Here is a 25172-nt window from a genome sequence, read left to right as displayed (position 1 = left end):
GGATACTCAAAGCCATTAGAATTTATGAGTTTCTATACTCTAATTTGTTAAACCAGGGAGTAATTTTTTTTCTATTGGCACCCCACACTGATCCATTGGGCTTCTCCATCACACTCATTAAACTCATAAATGTGAAATAAGGCTTTAGTAAAACAACCAACACTATTGTCATGACTTCCCTCTTACTCCTGCCACCAGGAATTTAATTCCAAACACTTTATTTAACATTCCCCACTGAATTGTGCCCAAGCTCTAAGGTTTCTTCATTGGACTATGTGGCCTTGAGGATGAAACTCTTATCATAGGACTCCAGGTTAATATAAAACTAAATAAAACTTTTATTTGTACAATAAGCATATTGGTTTCAGTGGATAATTAACCACTCACCTCTCTCTCTCCCCCCCCCCACCACACACATACTTCTTAGCTTTGCCCACGCTCTCTCAGTCACCAATCAATCACCTCACTCATTCATTCCCCCTCTTTCACCCCCCTTTCTCTACTGCAGTGGACCAACCATTAAAGGAATACACATATATAAATTCAAATAATTACAACTATACTTCTTCCCAGTCAATAAAACCATATGTGTAAATATATAAACACAAGACTCTGTTATTCAAGAAAAGGAATTGCAGAGCACCTGGTTTGCCAGCTGTAAGGTTTACAAAGGTCACACAATAAATTACTCAAAATTTTGATCAGACCTGTACTGACCAAATGAAAATTCCTTCCTGTATACCTCATCCAGCAAAGCTTTTGATCCCATTAATTCTGATGCTATATTTTCAGCAAAATACACTGTTTGCCATAATGTCTTTTTGTGTCTGGGTAGAGTCTCAGCTGCCTGCTGTTTTTTTTTTTTTTTTTAAATTATTGCTCAAATGTTGGGATTCCTTTTTATGGATTTTTTTTAAGAAACCACAAAGAACCTTCTTTAAAGGAGAAAATATTGCAAACCATAGCAAATCATGCCTATCAACCAAATTGTCTTTCTGGTGCATTACTTGAGGCAAAAAAAGAGTTTCCACTTGGAAGGAAAATCAAGAATGACCTTCCACTTTTTAAAAGGCAGCTGGCAGCTGAGGTCATTGAAGTGTAGTGTGATAGACAGTACTACACTGCCTATGGTTTGCAGGCATGTCTGGCAGAAAGAATTATACTGTATAGAACCTTCTGTGATTTCCTCACCTAACACAATTTAGCAGAATTGTAAAAAAAAAAAAAAAAATGGAAGGGAAGGGAACTTTCTTTCAGGAATTTTATCTCATCCATTTCATTTTCTCACTGGTGGGCATGTGAAAAACCATTTGACATATTTCCCCAGAAGCAAATTTCCAACAGTACAATTTTTTTTGTGTGTGTATACTTTGAAATACATAGATTCATAGAGGAATTTGAAAAAGAAAAGATTCAGACGGAAATTATTCTTCTGTTAGCCATCTTTAAAGAGGAAGGTAACTTCAAATGATCTTCTATTAAAAGGACACAATTAAGTGAGTTTAAATGCACTTAAGAATGAGTCGCAATCCTTTTCCCTAATGAGAGTGCTAACTATCACAGCCGTAGCTTGTAAAGTGGCTGGTTGATGTTTCTTGAATAGCCATTTCTCCCTTCCTATTTTGATTGCCAGAGACTTATTTTTAACTTATACCCTTTCTTCCCCAAGCAAAACTTAACATTGGTAGACGTGTATATTCTTGAGGTTTTCAAAGCAGGTAGGAAAAACATACATTTCTGATTAAAAGAGAGAGAGACAGCGGCACCTCTAATCCTGTGCTTAAAAGTGCCCTATATATAGATCAAAACATATCTTGTCACCGCAGAAGTATCTTTAGCGAAGATAAAAAGAATACAAACTTACCATTAAAGTTTACAGCCCGAATATAACTCAGCAACTCTTTCCCATCAATGGTGCTCATTCGTGGACACAGACCAATGTAGCCTAGACAAAGATCTCTATGCATGTTGTGCAAGGCATATGCCATGGAATACACAGCATCAATGACAAACTGGACCTTTCCTTCTTGCTCGTAAGAAGAGTCTCTTGCAATTCGTTCCAAGCCTATGAGAAAGAGAAGATGTAAGGAATCAGACTGTCAGTTTCCCCCACTGTGTCTTCATAGTAACGTCCAACAGCCAGGGGCAATCTTAGCCAATAGGCAAATTGAGTAGCTGCCCCAGGCCCCATGCTCAGGGGTGAAAGCCCATGACCTCCCAACAGAGGGGGTAGAAAAATGAGTGGGTTCCTGCCATTTCCACTTGCAACCATTCCATCAGGGGTTTGGGTAGCCAGCTTGGTGGTGGCTGCCTCTGCTCACTCTACCTAGGACTCAGGCCGCTCATTCCCAGTAATGGCTCCAACTTGCATAGGGACATCTCTTGATAAGCCCCTTCCTGGACTTTTATACAATGGCCAAACATCCCTAAGACTCCCTGCCAACTGAAGAACAACTGATCCTAATGGCTGCACTGGATCATCTCAAATTCTGCAGGATTCTGCACACACACAAATCCGTTATGCACACTGAAGATCACATTTTGTTAAAAGGGTTCCAGTCAGTGTTCCCTCTAAGCTGAGTTAGCACGAGCTAGCTCACAGATTTTTAGCCTCCAGCACACACCGTTTTGTCTTAGCTCAGGAAAAATGGCCCCAGAGCACAATAATTTATGCAGTAGCTCAGAACTTTAATGCCAGTAGCTCACAAGGTAGGATTTTTGCTCACAAGACTGCAGTTTAGAGGGACATTGGTCCCAGTGTGTTGCAACTGTAAATAGGAGGATAACAGAACTGCAAGTTTCCTGTCAGGCCGCTATTTCAAAGAACAAGCAGAGAATGATGGAGTCAATGGCCTTTTCCACATTCTCATTTCCTTTGCTTAAAAGTTCCTGTTGGGCAGTATTTTTTAACACGTGTTTTGTGCCCTCTAGTGATCAATTGGATATTACAGGGGTGGCCAACAGTAGCTCTCCAGATGTTTTTCTTTGCCTACAACTCCCATCAGCCCCAGCCATTGCTGGCTGGAGCTGATGGGAGTCGTAGGCAAAAAACATCTGGAGAGCTACCGTTGGCCACCCCTGGATACTACATTGGTTTATGACTGGCATAAAATCCTGCAGAGGCCCATAGCCGCAAGGAAGCTGACAACGGTGATGCCCTCTCCTGAATATGCCTTGCCTCCTCACTGTGCCTCCTCCTCCTACTCCAGGAGGGAGCCTTGGGCAACCCTGCTTGCTGTCAGCATCAAGGCAGGGCCAGCTCTGCTGGGTGAATGCCTGGGATCGGGGCCATTGTGACTCCCAGCCCTTCTCAGTGATCTTCCTGGTGGCTCCATTCCTCCTCCCTTGCCAGGGGCAGGCTGCCTGAAGTGAAAGTGGAGAGGTCAAGTTCCGGCCGGTGCAGCCTACCTACCCCATTCAGCACACACAACTAGAAATGGGACAGCGACGCCCCTACTGTTTGGCCCTGCAGCCCGTCCCCAGAGCCAGCCCATCTCCTTGATTAAGGCAGGGTGCAGCTTGAGTTCTCACAGTCCAAGGCAAGGTGAGGCAGGGGAGCAGGAGGTAAGATGGGGAGAAGGAGGCTCTGCCTGCAGAAGAGCACTCTCTGGCTTCACATTGCCTCCCTCCACAAGTTTTCAAGCTCAGGCAGATAACTTTGTTCAAGGGCAAAACGGATAACCCTTGGCACAAAAGTGCCCAAGGAGGCAAGATAGCTCACTGGGGCAGGGAGGATACCACAGCCCCTGCCCAGGTTGCAATACCTGAGGGCACCCAGCACGTTGGGTCCAGCATTCCCTCTAAGCTGAGTTAGTGTGAGCTAGCTCACAGATTTTGAGCCTCCAGCTCACACAGAGCACACTAATTTATGCAGTAGCTCATAACTTTAATGACAGTAACTCCTAAAGCAGAATTTTTGCTCAGAAGACTCTGCAGCTTAAAGGGAACATTGAATGGGACCCTGGCTAGGCTCCTGCAAAGGAGGTGAACATATGAAGCTGCCTTCTACTGAATCAGACCCTCGGCCCATCAAAGTCAGTATTGTCTACTCAGACTGGCAGCGGCTCTCCAGGGTCTCAAGCTGAGGTTTTTCACGCCTATTTGCCTGGACCCTTTTTAGTTGGAGATGTCGGGGATTGAACTTGGGACCTCCTGCTTCCCAAGCAGATGCTCTACCACTGAGCCACGGTCTCTCCCCAGGTGCCAACAGTTCACAGCTAAGCCACATGCCTGCTGTTCTGTGATGCTTGGACTCTCAGCAGCTCCTCAGGGTCTCCAAGGCACTGCCGGACTCCAAATGGGCTGCTCTCCAATATGCTTAACAAAAATTGGCCCCTCCTAGCAAAAAAATTCTGGCTACAGGACTTTGGATGAGGTGGCGGGCATCCAATGAAGCTGACATCCCTCGCTGAAGCCTCCACATTATTTTGCCCCGATGAAGAAGATCTTGGGATCTAACCACACCAGTTTAAAAAACTGTATATCCGTATTATCAATTGCTACCTGTTTTAGATATTGCATTAATGTATTTCTCTATTTATCTTTGTATTTATCTATTTATCTTTCTTCCGGGAAGAAGAATAAGTATATCTAAAGCAATGGCATTTATTAATTTGGATGGTCTAGGGTTAAGATCAAAAGAGGATAGTAAATGGATTAATTTGATGTTAGTAGCAGCAAGACAAGTGATAGCAAGGAATTGGAAAGAAGCTGAGGAACTGACAATTAATCATTGGAGGGATAAGATGAATAATATTATAATTTTGGAGTATTTAACGATGAAGATACGAAGAATGAATGGGTTAAAGGTTAGGGAACAGGAGGAGGGCTGGTTTAGAAAGATGGGCAGGTATTTGGAAAAAGTTAAACAATTTAAGATGATTGGTTGGTTAATAAGAAAATGAATGGATAAGAAGTTTAAATAGACTGATGGAGTTGTACTTGGATGGAAAGTTAATGTTATAATTATATGGAATATCATTATGTATCTATGGCCTGGGATTCTCACAGAGGTGGAGTGGTGTTGGAATATATAACAATAAAATTTATTTTAAAAAAATTTTTTTTGCACCGAGCCAATGGTTTGCGAATTTATGATGTGATCTGCCCCGAGCCCATTTGCAGGGATGGTGGAATACAAGTCTAAATAAATAACTAAATAAACATGCTGAAGTTAAACCAGTGTATAATATAGAATTGACCACTAGGGGAAGCAAAACATTGTGGAAAGGGCGGTGAGGGCGGAATGAAGGAATAGGAACTTACAAGCAAGGAAAATGAGAATGCAGAAATGTCCATAGTTATGAAAAGTAAAAGTTGCCAGTGAATGTTGGCTAAAGCAATATTCAAAATTATTTTTGACACTTTTGTTTTGCAGGAACACATGTAGAACATTTAACAGTGTTAAAAAAATTTCAAAAAGCTTCCCTAGCTTTCAGTCCTGATGAGAACTGCACCCAAAAACAAATTTGGATGAAAAATGGATTCCAAAAAAAAGTAATCCATGATTCAAAAGCAAACTATTTCAGGATCTTGTGATGATACTGAGCCTATATACATGCCACCAAAAATACAGGAAATGAAGGATATGAAACATTACTTTTTGTTCTGTAGCTTGAAGTAGTATAGTGGCTGTTTTTGCACTCCCAGTAGTAGCACTCTAGAATGTGATGAACAAAGTAGTGGGGCATTTAAATTGAGTACTTAAAGGAAGCCAGCAGCGTTCAGAGATGGAAGGGTTCTTCACTAAAATCCTTTCACAAAAAGAAATGAGGCTCTTGACCACAGTGTGCAAAAAGCAAACAACAGATGCAATGCAAGAGGTATTTACAGAGCAATGGATTCAGGCAAGCAACATGCTGTAAAACCCCCCAACACACAACAAATCCCAGGCAAGAAGGAAACACTGTTGCAGCTGTCGCATGGATGTATTTATCATATTTATCATCAATAACTGCTCTCTTCTTTTTATTGTTATGGATAAATCAGATGAAACTATCAAGCTACTATTGGTTGCTTAGAGCAACTGCACAAACAACAGATCACCATGTCTTCGACATCCAGTTCTGACACATAACCAATATAAATAATTAATGTATGTCCATAATTGAATTCCCCATAAAACCTTTTACTCTATGGTTTCTTCCTACTCTAATTATCTCTATCCTCTAAAAGTATCCTGTATTTCTATTTATTTATTTAATATGCCACCTTCCTCCTCAATGGGGACCCAAAGCAGCTTCCATCATTTTCCTTTATTATAACCTTGCAATAATTGTGAGGTAGGCTAGACTGAATAAATAAGTAAGAAAAAAAAATACAATTGTTGAATAAAGCATCAGTCTTTTTTTCTTTGTGTTCCTCAGTTATCTTCAGCATTTCTTGTTCAGACACATTTAGATTTTTGTCAATCCTTCTGAAAATTATTTATGATAATACTATCTAAGGGCATAAAAACTGGCTTTGTAACTCCATACATACATACTTATGTCCTGCTTTTTCATACTACCAGTATTCATATTCTTCTTATAACCCCCCTCCACATCTTGCTAAGAAAACCACTGTTGCAATCCAAGACTTCCAAAAGCAGGTTGTGATAGATAGATAGATAGATAGATAGATAGATAGATAGATAGATAGATAGATAGATAGATAGATAGATAGATAGATGATAGATGGATGGATAGATAGATAGATAGATAGATAGATAGATAGATAGATAATAGATAGATAGATGATAGATGGATGGATGGATAGATAGATAGATAGATAGATAGATAGATAGATAGATAGATAGATAGATAGATAGATAGATAGATAGATAGATAGATAGATAGATAGATAGATAGATGGATGGATGGATGGATGGATGGATGGATGGATGGATGGATGGATGGATGGATGGATAGATAGATAGATAGATAGATAGATAGATAGATAGATAGATAGATAGATAGATAGATAGATGATAGATAGATAGATAGATAGATAGATAGATAGATAGATAGATAGATAGATAGATGATAGATGGATGGATGGATGGATGGATGGATAGATAGATAGATAGATAGATGGATGGATGGATGGATGGATGGATGGATGGATGGATGGATGGATGGATGGATGGATGGATGGATGGATAGATAGATAGATAGATAGATAGATAGATAGATAGATAGATAGATAGATAGATAGATAGATAGATAGATAGATAGATGATGGATGGATGGATGGATGGATGGATGGATGGATAGATAGATAGATAAATAGATAGATAGATAGATAGATGGATGGATGGATGGATGGATGGATGGATGGATGGATAGATAGATAGATAGATAGATAGATAGATAGATAGATAGATAGATAGATAGATAGATAGATAGATAGATAGATAGATAGATAGATAGATAAATTTATTGTCATTGTTCTCCACAAAAAGAGAGCAACGGAATGAGGTGCTCTTCCACAAACATACCAACACATCAAACACACATATTCATAAACCATTTAAATACATCTAAAACTATTTAAACCATATAAATACATCTAAAACAGATAATCATTCATAAAACCATTTAAAACCATTTAAACCATTTAAATACATCTAAAACAAATAATCATTCATAACCCCGCATTTAACCTAACCACAGCACTTGGATAGAAACTGTCCTTAAATCTGTTTGTCCTAGCCTTCAACACTCTATATCATCTACCTGACGGTAAGATCTCAAATAGCAAATGGCCCAGATGTGAAGGGTCCCTTAGGATCATTTGTATCTTCCTTTTACATCCCATATTATTAGATAGAGTATGATATGTTATGGCATGTGAAAACAACAAAAGCACTCACAACAGCAAAGGCATTAAATAGGGATCCACATTTGCATCAAAAGATAGATAGGACACACGGGGCTTTGTTTGAGCAGGAACCGAGTTCTGGCTGGGTTGGTGTCAAGGGTGTGCGGCCTAATATGCTAATGAGTTCTTGCTGGGCTTTTTCTACAGAAAAGCCCTGTGTGAAACAATGGTGAGGTCAGGGGTGTGGCCTAATATGCAAATGAGTTCCTGCTGGGCTTTAAGTACAAAAAAGCTCTGGGACACACCCTCATTTTGTTGGCTTCCAGAACTCAAAGAACAGTACACCGAAACTTCAGCTAACTTAGATGGTGACAGCCCAATTATTTTCAGGAGCCGAGCTAGCTGGCATGAATGTATCTCATTTAGTTTCAGTTTCAGTTTATTTCAATTTATATCCTGCCCTTCCCACTGAAGTGGCTCAGGGCGGCTCACAACATATAAGTTCTAACATAAATTTTTGATTTAAAATACATCATGTTATAGCAATTAAAACAGTAAAATAATAAAACATATAAAACAAGCGATCTATCAGAATACTACACTGCAACCCTCTAGAGAGTTTCCAGTGCCACTTAGTTATAGGCCAGCCGGAAGAGGGCTGTCTTACAGGCTTGGCCCAGTCCAAGCTTTTTGGGGCTCAGGCAGGCCGGCCGTCCATAAGCAGATGGAGCTGGGTGTCATCGGCATACTGATGACAACCCAACCCATACCTTCGGGCAATCTGAGCAAGGGGGCGCATATAGATGTTAAATAACATTGGGGAGAGCACCGCCTCTTGAGGCACTCCGCAGTCAAGCAAGTGTCTCTGGGACAGTTCACCCCCAATTGCCACCCTTTGTCCCCGATCCTCAAGAAAAGAGGAAAGCCATTGTAAGGCCAACCCCTGAATCCCCGGTCGGCGAGGCAGCGGGTCAGTAACCGATGGTCGACCGTATCGAACGCTGCCAATAAGTCCAACAACATCAGCACTGCCGAGCCGCCTCGATCTAGATGTCGTTGAAGGTCATCTACCAGGGCAACCAGCACCGTCTCCGTCCCATGGCCCGGGCGAAAGCCGGACTGATGGAAATCAAGGACGGGAGCATCCTCCAGGAAACTCTGTAGCTGCATCGCCACTGCCCTCTCGATAAGTTTGCCAAAAAAGGGCAAATTCAAGAACGGCTGATAGTGTGCCAATTCAGCCAGATCTAACGGTTTTTTCAAGAGGGGACGGACCACCGCCTCTTTAAGCGGTGTTGGAAAAGGCCCTTCCATCAGGATATCTAAGCTCCCTCTGGCAGGTTTTAATAAGCCAGTAGGGACATGGGTCCAGATTGCAAGTTGTTGGGCGTGCAGATAAGAGGATCCTGTCAACTTCCTCCAGGCTGAGAGCACTAAAACCATCCAGAACACAATCCGAAGACAGGCACGGTGCCTCGGGTTCACAAACTGTCTCTAATATGGCAGGGAGGTCGCGGCGGAGTGACACGATCTTGTCTGCAAAAAAATTCGCAAAAGCCTCACAGCCAATCTCCAATTTATTAGAATTTGGTCTGCCTTGTGGCAGCATTGTAAGAGTTCGAATTATATTGAACAGTTGTGCCGGGCGCAAAATTGCAGATGCAATCTTAGCCGCAAAGTATGTTTTCTTTGCAGCTTTGACTGCCATCTCATAGGACTGCATAATCTTTCTATAGGATGTTCGAGTTGCTTCGTCTCGAGTACGCCACTATTGCCTCTGTAGTCATCTGAGTCCCTGTTTTAATTGCCGCAACTCTTGGTTGTACCAAGGTGTTGGCTTTAAACGAGGGCGCAGAGGATGCCTAGGTGTGATCTCATCAATGGCTCTGGAAAGCCTATCATTCCAAGACTCCACCAGACCATCTAAGGAATCGCCAGGGGGGCAGGGATCCCACAGCGCCGTCAGGAACTGTTCCGGGTCCATCAGGCTCCGCGGGCGAGCTAAAATATGCTCGCTGCCTAAACAGGCTTGGAGTGGCACATCCACACAAGCCTTAAGGGCATAGTGATCCGAACATGGCACTGCTTTAGCAGTAATATCGTTCACTAAAACTCCTGCTGCGAAGACCAAGTCTAACGTGTGCCCCGCCTGATGAGTGGGCACTGTAACAATTTGGGAGAGTCCTAGTGTTGCCATGGATGACACCAGGTCCATTGCCCAATTGGAGGCCGCGTCATCGGCATGAACATTGAAGTCACCCAAGATCAAAAGCCTTGGGTACTCCAATGCCCAGCCTGCCGCAGCCTCCATCAGGGATGGTAAGGCGCCAGCCGGTGCGTTAGGCGAATGGTACACCAGCCAGATCGCCAACCCCTCCCCAACGTCCCACATCAGACCGGCACATTCAATGCCCTTGATCTCTGGGGCCGGGAGAGCCCGAAAGGAGTAAGCCTCTCATATGAATAGTGCCACTCCTCCCCCCTGCCTGCTAGTCCACAACTGGTGAAAGACCGAGTATCCTGGGGGCGCCATCTGGGAGAGAGCTACGGTCTCCCCATCGCGCACCCAGGTCTCGGTCACGCATGCCCGGCCCATATCCTGCTCGAGCAGGAATTCCCGAAGGGTGGAGGTCTTATTATTAATGGACCTGGCATTACATAGCACCAGTGACGGAGGCGAGTAATTTCGCCTGGCCCCACTACCTGTCACCGTCGGGATGGGACGCAGGCTGGAAGGCAGTCGAGCACTGTCATGTCTCAGCTTCCTTCCCGTATAATTCTGCCTGTTCCCACCGTCATACCTTCCCCTCCCCAGGAGTACAGGAATCCCCAGGCCAGTCATTTCCTGCTGGTGCCCACCAGCCCTTCAGACTGGCAGAATAGCTGTACCTATTCCCTCCTCAACCCTCCCGTCTCCAACCGATTTATCAATAAACTATATGCCAATAACTAAGTTATTTAATTTAAATCCCCCCCCCAATCAGCACCTAATTCGTTAGCTAACAATAACAATAATTATATTGATACCTCCATTGGCTCCTTAAATAATAACCCTCCCCAACCAGTATCTCATCTCTAATTAATTTGCCATAAATATATGTCCTCCAACTAGCTAATCAATAAACAGGGCAACCAGCACATGAACATTTACCATTGCTTTGTTTCCAAACATATATTTGCATAAGCAGAAGTACTTCTTCTCATACACAGAGAGAGATGGCACTGATTACAACCTTTCACCAAACCATTCTGAAGTATGAGCAAAAGAGTTTCTGCTTACACAAGCAAATATTTTGATCCAAGTCAACACTGGGGCGAATGCAGGCATCCTCCAAGAAGCCTTCCCCCAGCATAAGGTGACTTTCTGTGACTTAAACAATTCTTTTTTCCAATGGAAGAGCCTCTTCAGCTGGAGGAAGGTGCCTTATACTGGAGGGAGGCTCCAAACAAGTCAAAGGAAAAGGTGGGGCACACAAATATTTTAATGAATAACTGCATAACTAGATAAACTTCACTTAGAGTAAGAAGATAGAGAGGATATTGGCGGTGTGTGTGCAGAGGGTAAAATAGAGAACTGTGCAAGAGTAAACTCTGGGAAGAAGGTGAGCCACACACCAGCACCTAGTATAAAAGCAGTGTATTTACAAACTATATACAGTACAACTAGTGCGGTGAAAAACATTAAGCTGAGTGACGAAGTGCTACGCCAGGAACCAACTCTCGACTGAGAGGAATACAGACTGGCACTGTAGTGCTTATATATACATGTCAGCCAATCACGGCAGTCCATACAGTTGCTGACTTCAGCAGGTACTTTCCCCTGGTTACAGTCCAGCCAGAACCGGCTTGCTGACAAGGTTGATCTGACCTGACCTGTCAGATAGATCCACCTGCTTCTTCTTGCTCCTGTCATGCTGTGGAAGGAGGACTCAATACACCGACAGGATCCATGTCATTTTTAGAAATTTTATTCCAGAAGTGTCTTAACTCATTTGTTATGAGGTCCAGATCTGACATAAATGTCACTTTGCCGGGTCGGGCCATGCGTGCCATACAATGTAACACGAGGTACCAGAGACTTAAACTTTATAAAGGTGATTTCAGATGTCAAGTGGCAATAGCAGGTGAATGACAACAGCAGGCTTGATTGGATTAGGTGTGATATGCAGAGGGGTAGTAGGCATGAAGACACCAGCGTCGGTAATGAGGCAGGAAACCTAGGTCTCGGTTCCATCCAGGAGGTTGCAAAGAAAAAAATGGACATAAGTCTGACGCAACATTCAGTTGCTGACCTAAGAGCAGCAGTGCTCTTACAAAGGAATGTCAAAGGGAGATTAGAAAGAGAGATTGCTGATTTGCAATTGATAATGAAGCTCGAGACAATGCATCCTCCTTGGACTGAACGGAGAGCTGGCTTTCCTGTCTCATTACCAATGTGTGCTATTATCACGTGGCATCTGAAATCACTCCACTCTCCAAGATATAAGGACCAATCCAGGTGTTTTAATTCCAAATTGGGGTCTTTTTGAAAGAAAATAAATCCAGGTAGGAACAGAAAAATCCAATCTTTGTAAAAAAAGACTTTTCAGAAGAAGCCAAAATAATTTCCTCAGTGTACATTGTGCTTGTCAGAAGAACCCATCCCCCCACTCGAGAAGTGTGCTTGCAAACCAAAGCGTATACCTGGAATAAAACAATGTTGGTCTCAAGCTGTCATGATGGGAATCTCCAATTTTTTTTCTCTCTCTCTCTCTTAACTCACGGACATTCAATGAAATTGCTGAGCAGTCGGGTTAGAATGGATAAAAGGAAGTACTTCTATACCCAAAGGGTGGTTAACACGTGGAATTTACTGCCACAGGAGGTAGTGGGGGCTTCAAGCATAGACAGCTTCAAGAGGGGATTAGATAAGCATATGGAGCAGAGGTCCATCAGTGGTTATTAGCCACAGTGTATTGTTGGAATTCTCTGTTTGGGGCAGTGATGCTCTGTATTCTTGGTGCTTTGTGGGGGGGCACAGTGAAAGGGCTTCTAGCCCCACTGGTGGACCTCCTAATGGCATTTGGGTTTTTTGGCCATTGTGTGACACAGAGTGTTGGACTGGATGGGACATTGGCCTGATCCAACATAGCTTCTCTTATGTTCTTATGTTATGTTTTCCCCAAAAGAGGAGAACCAGCCCCAAAGAAGGAAGTGGAAGCTCTGTCTGTGTGTGTATGTGTGAGTGAGAGAGGGGGGGGGCTTGCTTTTGTATCTCTCCTGCATAAAGCAGGAAGCAGCCAGGAAACTCTGTGCGTGTGTGTGACAGAGAGAGAAAATGGATGGGGGTGGGGGGAGGAAACAGGAAGAAAAGAGCCACTCAGGGAGCTGTGGAAAGGCAAGGTATGGTGCAGCTGTAGCAACAGGAGACAGAAGTTGCAAGAGGGCCAGATTTGAGTCTTGTGTAGGCCAGGTGCATCCCATGGGCCACATGTTTGACACCCCTGTTTTAATCAGCAATCATTTATCATAGTTAAATTTCATATATAGACTCATTTATAGAGACAGGAATAACTTTTTTCCCTTTCCAAATTCAGCCACCAGTGCTGGGAAGGGAAGTATTTTGGAGGTGAAAGGGCTTATTAACCGTTTCTTCCATTTTCTGCACTGAAAAATCTGACTGTTGTGCTGATTTAACCACCGCTAGAGAAAATCGGAGAGTCCCTGAATGTTTCCAAGCATGGTAAAAACAGCCTGATGGCAGTGTTTTTACTGGAAGAGATTATTTATTTACTTACTTTGGATTTCTATGTCGCCCACTCCGCAAGCGGACTCTGGGCGGCTAACAATCAGAATAAAACAATTTAAATTACAGTTCTAAAGGGATAAAAAACATACATAAACAATTTTAAAAACCAAATTTTTGGTGCTATGGAAGAGATTCTGTATCACAGGCGGTTTATATAGATATCTCAGTTCTTCTGTTGATCTGTTAGCTGTCTTGGAGATAGTATTGCTCAGCGGCATAGCAGTGGCAGCCTCATCCTACATTAGTTGTTGTAGGCCTGTCAAAAGAGTTCAGTCTTACAGGCCCTGTGGAATGGGGAGAGGTTCCGCAGGGCTCTTGTGGCCTTTGGGAGAGCATTCCATAGTGTCAGTACTGCCACTGAGAAGGCCCTGGCCTGTGTAGAACTTAATCTGGCCTTCCCAGATTTTGGGCTCCTGAACACAGTGCTCTCTGGGGTGTATATGGGGAAAGGCGGTCGCTTAGATAGACAGGTCCTCGGCCATATAGGGCTTTGAAGGTCAATACCAAGACTTTGAAATGGATTCGGTACACAATAGGCAGCCAGTGCAGCTCTTTTAGCACCAGTTGAATGTGCTCCCATCAAGGGAACCCTATTAGCAGCCGCACTGCTGTATTTTGCACTAGCTGCATTTTCTGAGTCAGAGTCAAAGGTAAACCCATGTAGAGGGCATTACAGTAGTCTATTCTCAAGGTGATCGTAGCATGGATCACCATTGCTAAGTTGCAGTGCTCCAAGAAAGGGGCCAACTGCCATACCCACCACAAACGGAAAAAGGCAGACTTGGCAGTGGCTGCTACCTGGGCCTCCATAGTCAGAGAGGGCTCCAGGAGCACTCCCAGGCTCCTGACCTTTGGTGCTGGTATTAGTGGCACCCCGTCAAAGGCTGGCAAAGGAATCTCCTTTTCTAGGCCACCGCAACTCAGATAGAGAACCTCTGTCTTTGAGGGATTTAACTTCAGTCAGCTCAGTCTGAGCCAGGATTGTAGTGACGGCCTGTAGTGCCAGGTCCAAGTTGTCCAAGCCATAGTTGGATCGGCCACCCATCAATAGATAGAGCTGGGTGTCATCCGCATATTGATGGCACCCTAGCCCATACCTCCTGACAATCTGGGCAAGGGGGTGCGTGTAGATGTTAAATAACATTGGGGATAGAACCGTCCCTTGGGGCACACCACATGTGAGTGGGTACCTATGGGATGATTCTTCCCCTATCACCACCCTTTGTCTCCGACCTTGGAGGAAAGAGGCCAGCCATTGCAAGGCAGACCCCCGAATCAGCTAGTCAATAGCTGGTGGACAACCGTATCAAATGCAGCTGACAGATCTAATAACAGCAGCACCGCCGAGCCGCCTCAATCCAGATGGCGCAGGAGGTCATCTATGAGGGCAACCAAAACCGTCTCTGTCTTGTGACCTGGACGAAAACCGGACTGGAACAAGTCCAGTGCAGAAGTGTCATCCAGGAACCCCTGTAACTGAGTCACTACAGCCCGCTCTATGACCTTACCCAAAAAGGGTAGATTCAACACCGGCCAATAGTTCACCAATTCGGTCAGGTCAGCAGATGGCTTTTTTAAGACGGGGTGAACCACAGCTTCTTTAAGAGGCATGGGAAGAGATGAAAAGGCAAGAGTTAAAGAACCCTTTTGCCCTCTCCTTCTCACCCAAAATACAGCCCTAGCAGCTGCATTTGGGGGAAAAGACGTCTAAAATTATCACAGAAATAAATACGCAGTTTTGCCCTAAATCACCTTTATGAAATTTGATAGGTGAAGCTCCCTATATCTTAACATGTGCGCGCATCATAAATGATTAGATTTACCCTAGTTTTTATCTAGCCTATGATTAGATTTACCCTAGTTTTTATCTAGCCTAGTTTTTATCTACAGAATTAAAGCAGATAGGAAGAATTATGACCACCTGCATTCTACCTCTAATTATTGTGCATTAAGCCACACTTCTGAATTCACTATTGCATTCCGAGTTCCTAAGTAAGGAGGGAAATTATTTCAAGAAAATGAAGCTACACAGACTGTTTTTTCCACAGATTCTGATTTCAGCTTAGCAGCTCTCGTTGAACAGCTGGCTAACGTTATTTATAGGCTATTTTAATGGCATTCTGTCACTCTGTTTTAAATGAAATGGAGAAGATACCTTTATTTTATCTACAATTATTGTCTGATAGATATAACACACAGGCTGGAAGGAGCATGTTGTGCCAAGAGGTGCTACCATCTGTCTCTGTATTTAAGAATGGCTTATTTGTCACCATTATAAAACCAAAACATATTACAATCATTAAAACTCAGGTCTATTTATAGAAATTTCATATCCTAAGAGAACCTTTCATGAAGAATTCAGTTGCAGAACTTACATTGTGATGTTATTGAGATTCAGGCAAAAAATTAAATAAAATAGATGTTGAAACATAAAACAAATATTTATGGCACTACTAGAAACATTCGCTAGCACAAAAGTCACATACACCGGGCTTCTTTTTTTTTTAACCGGAACTTCTTTCTTTATTAGGCCACACACTCCTGATGTAGCCAATCCTCCGAGAGCTTACAGTAGGCCCTGTAAGAAGAGCCCTGTAAGCTCTTGGAGAATTAGCTACATTAGGTTGTGTGGCCTAATATGCAAATGAGTTTCTGCTACAAAAAAAAAAATCCCTGCGCATACTAATAGTGCCATCCTAAACAGAGCTATAACTTCCCAAATCCATTGAGACAATGGGCTTAGAATGATGTGACTCTACTTAAAATGGCCCTGTACATGACTTAAATCCTGTGTTCGTTTTGAAATATTAAAACCCACATATCCAAGCAGTTCTAGGCTTACTTCTAACAACCAGGCAAAGCAATCTCTAAAGTATATTAGGAACCCTACAGTTGGCTACAATGGCCCATCAACTCAAAATATTTTAAGACTGTGTTTTTAGGCTTGGTTTTATGGTAATTTCAAGGTATTTATAATTTTAAACTTAATTCCAGCTGTGTTTCAGTACTTATTGCTAAACAGTGAATTATATTTCTTTTGATGATTTCCCTGGTATAAAAGTTATCATCTATGAGCTGAGGACTCAAAAGGACTTGATGGGGCATCTCATTTCCTTTGTATCCCCTCCTCCATGATTTCCTGTTCCCTTCCCTTGCAGCCCCCATAGCCTTTCTCCCTTTCAACCCACTAGCCAATTTGCCCTCCCCCTTCAGGTCTCCTTCCTCCCATCCCTTTAGCAGCCTCTCCCTGGGAATAGTCTGGCCAAGTTGTGCTGTGGCTGCTGTCAGGCTGGACTGCACTGCTGCTACCACCAGGCAAGGGAAAAGTACAATTTGTGCCACAGAAATGCCATAGGGAGTTTTATATGAAGTTAAAGATGTTGAGCGACTCAGAAATTTTCATTGATAATTCATAGAGAGAAAAGGAGGAAGAAATATGAGGTCTGTTATGTCTTGAACATTTAGCTACGGTACCGCATGGCGAGCGCTACAAAGGAGACCAGGGGAAACCCACGGGTCCTCAGATGTAGCTCGCCAGACGCCCCGCCCATAAAGATCTGTGGCGGGAAGTTTAACTGGCCAGGATTGGACTGGTCAGACTGGGGGGCAGTTCCAGGAAATGTATATAAGCGGGGCCTGGCCTGCGTGCTTTCTCTCTTGTAATGTACCACCGAATAAAGCATGTTGCCTTCAACCCGTCTCACAACTCAGTACATTACAAGGTCCTTCCTCATCATAGATACCTGACACTTGTCTGGTTTTGCTCTGCCTTTCATGGGGACATTTTCTCCTCTGCAAGTATTCTATCGGGGTGGAGGGAACTTCTTTCCAGGTACTATAATTGAATAGAAAGATTTAAAGCTTTAAAGACTAAGATAAGAATAAAATGGTAAAGTCCAAAAGGATGAAGAGATGGAATTGAGCAACATATGATTGAAATATTTATACCAGAGGTGGCCAAACTTGCTTAACATAAGAGCAGCGAAGAATGAAGTCAGATGTTTGAAAGCCACAAGACGTGAATGTCAGATGTTTGAGAGAAGGAAAGAAGGAAGGAAGGAAGGAAGGAAGGAAGGAAGGAAGGAAGGAAGGAAGGAAGGAAGGAAGGAAGGAAGGAAGGAAGGAAGGAAGGAAGGAAGGAAGGAAGGAAAATAGATGGGGAGGAGAGGGAGGTGGAAAGAAAGCAACTTTAACTTTAAATGCCTTCTCCAAGCCACCAGCTGATGAGGCAGTGGGGCCTTTGAAAGCCACACAATATGTGTGAAAGAGCCACATGTGTCTCCCGAGCTGCAGTTTGGCCACCCCTGGTTTATACTTACAATGACCTAAGATCAGAAAAGTTAGAAAGCTTATGAATGTGAACATACTTATATGTAGACCAAACCAAAACAAAAGTATATAAGTAATTTGTATTTAACACTGTAAGATCTGCTTAGCAATTTTATAGATAGAAAAATGTTATTAGTTACAACTTATTAGACAACGTGTTGTCCATACATTAGACAACATATTTGTACAATTTATTAGACAATATAGTGATGATTATAAATGATGGCTTCTTTCACGTATATATTTTATGCTCTTATCAGCCAAAATATGATTGTTTATGTATAAATGAAACACTGTGGTATTTCTATCTTATCTTACCTTTTCTCAAATTTTTGTTTAATGTTTGAGGATGATCCTCTTTGATAGGATGGAGCCTATGAGGAAAGGCTGAGGGACCTGGGAATGTTCAGTCCGGAGAAAAGAAGGTTCAGTCTGGAGAAAAGGGGGCATCATTGCTCTCTTTAAGCTGTTACTTACAGAAGGGCAGGGAGCTGTTTCCTGTTAGCAGCAGAGGAGAGGACTCACAATTATGGGTTTAAATTGAGAGCTGTAAGGTGCCAGCTGGATATTATGAAAAACTTTTTTACAGTAAGAGTTGTTCAAAAGCAGAATCAGCTACCTGGACAGGTGGTGAGCTCCCCCTCACTGGCAGTCTTTATGCAGTGGCTGGACAAACCCTTGTCAGGGACGCTCTAGGCCCATCTTCCATTGAGCAGCGGGTTGGACTAGACGACCTGTACGTCCCCTTCCAATTCTGTGATTCTATCGACATTTGATAACTCTTCTGGTTGGAAGATGTCACTGTCATATGATTTATTAACTCACCATTTTCTCTTCCCATCCCATCTGCTAATTGTGCCTCCTACTATGACATACAAATAAGGTGGTTCCAGAATAATGGTAATTTCCAAAATTGTCTAGAAATTACAAACTATGGTCTTTAGCAGTCAGATTAATTAAAGAACAGCGAGGATTAGGTTCAGGATTTAACTGATTTTGGAATCTAATATTACTGATAAATGAATGCAATTGCAATCATATGTACAGCTATTGTTATGAAATGGCTAAAATTTATAAACCAGACTATACTGATAAGGGATCCTCCTATGAACATGTCTTTATGGTATTAGAAGAAGAAGAAGATATTGGATTTATATCCCGCCCTCCACTCCGAAGAGTCTCAGAGCGGCTCACAATCTCCTTTACCTTCCTCCCCCACAACAGACACCCTGTGAGGTGGGTGGGGCTGGAGAGGGCTCTCCCAGCAGCTGCCCTTTCAAGGACAACCTCTGCCAGAGCTACGGCTGACCCAAGGCCATTCCAGCAGGTGCAAGTGGAGGAGTGGGGAATCAAACTCGGTTCTCCCAGATAAGAGTCCGCACACTTAACCACTTTTCTACCTCTGGGCATCTCAGCTTGCCTTCTAAAGTTGTTCAGGGTTTCTTGTATATGAGTTTACAGTGCAATCCTAAAACCCTCTCCTGGAAGTAAACTCCAATAGACCTGAGAAAACGTCTGACTAGACCTGTTCAGGAGCTTTCTTTGTTTCCTAGCTGTTTCATCCATCACAATGTCCAGTACCAATAACGCAAGTACAGATTTTAATTTTTGGTCTTCCGATAACAGATTGTTCTATAATCCTTTTACTCCTCTGGTCTAATCTGAGCCTTATTTTTGACCAGCTCGTATACTTGGACATTGTAAAAAACAATTCTAGCAGTTCCTGTCTTTATATTTACATGTTAGAGCCTATTAGTCTAATTCTATTCAGATACATTTTCCACAGGTGAGAGATTTCTGAAACACTTAGAAAAGCATTGCAAACATTTGAAAATATTATTTTCCTCATCTATGCCTATATTCTTCTTTTCTTAGTTAAAAACAAAAACAAAATAGCTTCTCCAAAACTTGCAGCTACCCAGAAGGAAAAAAAAAGGTTTGTTCTTTATCACTTACTAAAAATATATGAGGTGTAAATGTTTCTACGCAGACATATTGATTCTTTTCCCTCATTAGTCATAAACACACATCTTGTAAACCTCGATAAGCTTCTAAACACCAGTGATTTAAAATCACTACGAAAATTATTCCCAATGTCATTACTGAAAGGACTGAACAAGTCTTGGAAATATCCACAGGGATGAAAAAGGGAAGGGGGTAAAGAAAGTGAGAGCAAGACAAAATATTAGGGTTTTGAATTCACAATGTTCTCTCCGTATCAGAGACACTGCTAAATAGAAAACAAGTGATCATTTACACTCCAGGACATGCATTATCCTTGTTAATTCCACAACCAAAGGGAAAATAAGGTACAGAAAAAATAAGGTACAAAATGAGACACAACATAAGTACATGGGCATGTTTTTAATACCAGTAAAGTTATAGATGGAATAGACATGGGAGATACGGCTCTCCAAATCTATATTTTCTCCTAATGGCTAGGACAAAAATGCAGACAGGGAAGTATGATAACAATGATCTGTATGGCTACACAGATGAACACATTAAGACACATTATACTCAGTGTCTAGCAGCAGGCAGCAGAATTGGTGCCAGCATGCCCTGAGTTGAGGTGGCTGCCAAGGTCCAGGGTTTCTGGCAGGGCCCACCACTGTCAATCTTCACTCAATTACTAGTGACCAAAGATCCCAGCTATAGACGCTGCCATTCCCACCAGGAAAGAAGGGCTGCAGGTTATACAGCTCTGAGCATAGGCATTGGGAGGGGTTGCAAGCAGGCAGGGCAAAGACATATAGGTAGCTGAGAGGCATGCAGGTGAATGGGAGGGAAAGAGGGCATGAGCAGATGAGCTGATGATGGAGGGGGGGGAGCTCTCTGGGAACTCTCTGCCCAGGGCCCCTCCAAACCTGGAACTGGACCTGTGTATGGGGCACCCCACCCCATCTCATTCAAGGACTCCACTTGCAGTGAGCCACTCTCAGAGGTCTAATGGGCCATCTCAGAGAAGAAGAGATGCAGCCCAACAGCAACCACAGGCTGGTGCCTTTCCCTTGGCTCTGCAGCCCACCAGACAGCATGCATGCTCACTCAGGTGCGGCACAATGAAGGCCCAACCCAGCCAAGGGGTGAAAACCCAGCCAGAGAGGTTATTGGCTTCCACATCTGAGGTTTGAGAGACGTGGAGGCTCAGACTCCACCTCCAGGTGGGAACAAGAAGGAAGCTCCAGTTGCTGGGCTCAGCTCCTCCTTTCTCTGCTTCAGTAGCCCACTTGGCCACACCTTTCTATGGCCTTTTTTCCCTGCAGTAGTCCAGCATGGCCAAAGCCTCTCACACTAAGTGAGATCATTGGTCTATCTGGATCAGTCCTGTTTCCTCTGATTGACAGTGGTTCTCCAGCATCTCAGGCAGAGTTCTTTTATAACATCTCCTAAATGAATATTATGTACAGTAAACCTAGGACCTTCTGTATACTGGGCTTGCCAATCCCCAGGTCCCAGCAAGAGTTCTTCCGCTTTCCCAGGCTCCTTCCCACCCCCAGACAGCTGGCCGGCGGGGGGAAGCCCCTCCCCCAGAGGACCATGTGCCTTTCTACCTCTGGAGGCTTCAGTCGCCGATTGAAAGGCTTCCTCTTGGGATGGGGTGTCTGTGTTACTTGGAAGAAGTTGGCAGCAACTCTTGAGTAGAGAGGCCACTCCCTTGCTTCAGAGTCACCAGAAACAGTGCGGGGGGGGAGGGAAACGTCTGCTGAGCACTTCATTATTCCCTATGTGGAGATCGATTCTCATAGGGTATAATGGGGCATTGATCTGGAGGTTTCGGGGACTCTGGGGGAGCTGTTTTTTGAGACCCTGAATTTTCAGTATAGTATCTAGTGCCTCTCCCCAAAGTACCCCCCAAGTTTCAAAACGATTGGACAAGGGGGTCCAATTCTATGAGCCCCAAAAGAAGGTGCCCCTATCCTTCATTATTTCCTATGGAAGGAAGACATTTAAAAAGGTGTGCTGTCCCTTTAAATGTGATGGCCAGAACTCCCTTGGAGTTAAATTATGCTTGTCACATCCTTGTTCCTGGCTCTGCCCCAATGTCTCCTGGCTCCACCCCTAAAGTCCCCAGATATTTCTTGAATTGGACTTGGCAACCCTACTGTATACAAAGTACATGCTTTGCCACTGCTGAACCACAGCCCCTTCTCAGATACGGGCGATGCATTCATTTGGATACCACACAGCGGCAAAATGGAAGCACAAAGTGAAGGGAGAGAAAGAAGAGATTTTTAAGATTTTTCCTGTTGACTGAAAGAAATGGTTTAAGAAAATCAAAGCCAGATCTGTATTTTCTTCTATAAGCGCTAGCAGAAAATGCAGGACATAAAAGATTCCCTCTTGCCTGTTATGGGTGGTGCCTTAGAATGAAAATGGAGTCCTCCTAATTGGGATCAACTAACTTGGGATCTTGACTAGACAGACAAATTTCTCACTCAAGTAAAAACAGAAAGCATGTGGAGACATTTCATTTACCAGAACACTTTAGTATACCTAAAGGGTTCATGGTCTAAAGGTACACAACGGCTGTGGTCACACCGGAGGCTTGGAGCAGTCTGTGTGCACCTCTCATTTCCCAGGAACTATTTGTTCTGGAGAGGTTAGACTTGAAATGCCACCCTTACCCTGCACTCACAGATCCACACATCTGCTGTGCGGTAGCCATGGAGGGGAGGATTCCAGCATCTTCTTCATCTGTACAGGTCTTCATGCACATGCGCAGAACTGGTCAATCACCAGGGGTGACTATGCAGTTAAGCACACATTGCTTCTCTGAAGGAAAAAATGGTGGCCAGAAGCCAGAAGCATCCCTCCCCAAACAGTTGAATGTGCAACTGATGATCCATCGGGAAGTATGGGATGAAACTGAACACTCGTAAAAAACAGACTTTCCCCAAGACTTATTGAGTACTGAGGGGAGGGGGGGGGCAGGATGTAGATGATACTGTCTAAACCTGCATTTTAAATCCACAGGACAACAGCAACTACATCAGATTTAACCTCCCATCTGACCACAGCCAATATTTTGCAGTGTTGATGGATCACTAAAACAGACCACTCAGGCATGGCCATTTAAGACTAGTCTGTTTCCATTCACAATTAACTCTTTCACATCTCAAATTCCATGCAAGTGATTCAGGAATGCTTCTCCAGACTATACAAACCTTTGTGCAGTGTAAACTAGTTATAAGTATGTAAAAGTGAAAAAAAAACCCCACACTTTATGGTATCCAATTAAGGAAAAATATGTAGTCCAATACTCTTAATTTTTTTTCCTGTTAGTATCAATATTCATTATTTAGAGGTCTACTTCCTTGTTGGTGCACATGGGAGCCAGAAAGATAACCTCTTATTTGCAACCTAATATTTCATTTTTATCCCTTGCAAAATTCTGCTCATAAATCACATTGCCACATGAATTAGAAAGTTTATTATTTTATTAGCAGGATATGTCTTTCTCTAATTAAGTACTGAGGAAATGAAATCACAAGCTTGCATGTTCACGATTACTTGGTCTTCCTCTTTAAAAAAAGAATGCTCCAGGCTGTCCTGAAGCCACATGGTTACAGCAGAGACCATCTTTGTGCTTCATAAATACACACAAGAGAAGCACGATTCCTAAGAATGTTCCCTAATTGTCTCAAGCATCTAAAACAGTAATTTACCCAGATGACAGTGACTCATCAACTTAATTGGCTGTAAAATTTAATTATAGCTGTACTTCCCAAAGTAAATGTTAATGTATAGCTGTAAAATGATATATATTGGAAATGCCATAAATATAAGTCAACCACCCACAAAATAATGTCACTCCTTCAGCATTCTTTAAAACAGAGTGTTTGCATTGATCAATGGAAATTAAATCATAGCATTTTATTTTACATTTGTCAAATGAAGATCATGCTACATGTGTCTTGACCAGGCTAGCCCAATCTTCTCGGTCATTGGAAGCTAAGCAGAGTCAGGCCTGGTTAGTATTTGGATGGGAGACCATCAAGGAAATCCAGGATTGCTATGCAAAGGAAAACCACCTCTGAACATCTGTTGCCTTGTAAACCACAAAGGGTTGCGATAAATAGACTGTGACTTGATGGGGAGGGTATGTAGAAATCCCAAAGCATCTCCAGTCACTGCTACCTTATGTTTTGGATCCAGCAAGTCTCACTAAGCTGGAGATAAATCATCACACCTTTACAGGAAGTCTTCTTCCAAAAGGGGGGGGGGGATCTTCTGGAGCTCTTCCTCCAAAGTATTTCTTTCCCAGATAATGCCTTGCTCTAAGGCAGTAGTTGACATCATTTGGATGGAAAGGAGTTGTTGGATCAAACTCTACATTGCTAAAACCACATCTGGTGAAGTTCTCCTTGTTTTGCAGCTCATGAAACAAAGTCTTTATGTCTCAAAGCTTGGCTTTGAAAACAATCGGTGGTGCTCAAGAGACAGTGAAAAAGAGGGTAGGGATTTCATAAATTGGTTCAAACTAGCTAGCCAAATGCTTTATCAAGGAAGTAAGATAGATCCTACGTCTCAGGTATTCCAAAGTAGTTACACCTTTAAGACCAACCAAGTTTTATTCAGAATGGAAGCTTTTGTATGCATGCATACTTCTTCAGACGAGGGAATGGGCAGTGAGCAGAACTATGTAGTGAGCAGAACTACATATAACTGGTGGGTGATTAAGAACGTAAAGCGATACAAAGTCAGGATCCAATGGCAAAACAGTGTAATAAACAAATTGAAAGACCATTTGGTCTGGATAGCAACTTTTATTATCTTTTATTGGTTTCCCACATAAATGCTATCCAGACCAAATGGTCTTTCAATATGTTTATTACACTATTTTGCCATTGGATCCTAACTTTGTATCACTTTACATTCTTAACCACTACCCACCAGTTATATGCATACAAAAGCTTACATTCTGAATAAAACTTGGTCTTAAAGGTGCGACTTGACTCCTACTTAGCTCTGAGAGAGTTGTGACTGACCCAAGGTCACCCAGCAGCTGCATGTGGAGAAGTGGGAATTCAAACCCAGTTCTCCCAGATAAGAGTCCACATACTACACCAAACTGGTTCTCTCATAGAGCGACAATGTTCATGAAAGGAAGAACAGGCCAGAGAGGGTCTGATAGGGAAGGAAAACTGGGGAAGAAAATGGTCAAAGAGGAGGAGAACTTTACCAGGCGATGAAGAAATTTAAGTTAAAGAATATTTATGTCTTTGCAATACCAAGCCAAACCATGGGCTGA

At 42.9% G+C, this 25172-nt stretch overlaps 1 protein-coding gene across 3 annotated transcripts in view; it reads right to left on the bottom strand.

Annotated features, from left to right (window-relative positions):
* Window positions 1–25172, bottom strand: part of GRM8 (glutamate metabotropic receptor 8) — a 999131-nt gene that overhangs the window by 380572 nt on the left and 593387 nt on the right. For all 3 annotated transcript variants that reach the window (XM_060244808.1, XM_060244809.1, XM_060244810.1), the window contains exon 6: window positions 1865–2065. In XM_060244808.1, coding sequence (XP_060100791.1) covers window positions 1865–2065 — 201 coding nt within the window. The remainder of the gene's footprint in view (window positions 1–1864; window positions 2066–25172) is intronic.

Source organism: Heteronotia binoei, chromosome 8 (assembly GCF_032191835.1).
Source record: "Heteronotia binoei isolate CCM8104 ecotype False Entrance Well chromosome 8, APGP_CSIRO_Hbin_v1, whole genome shotgun sequence".
Lineage (NCBI taxonomy): Eukaryota > Metazoa > Chordata > Lepidosauria > Squamata > Gekkonidae > Heteronotia > Heteronotia binoei.
Note: the sequence above shows the minus strand (reverse complement) of the source record. Positions and strands in the feature narration are given on the sequence as shown.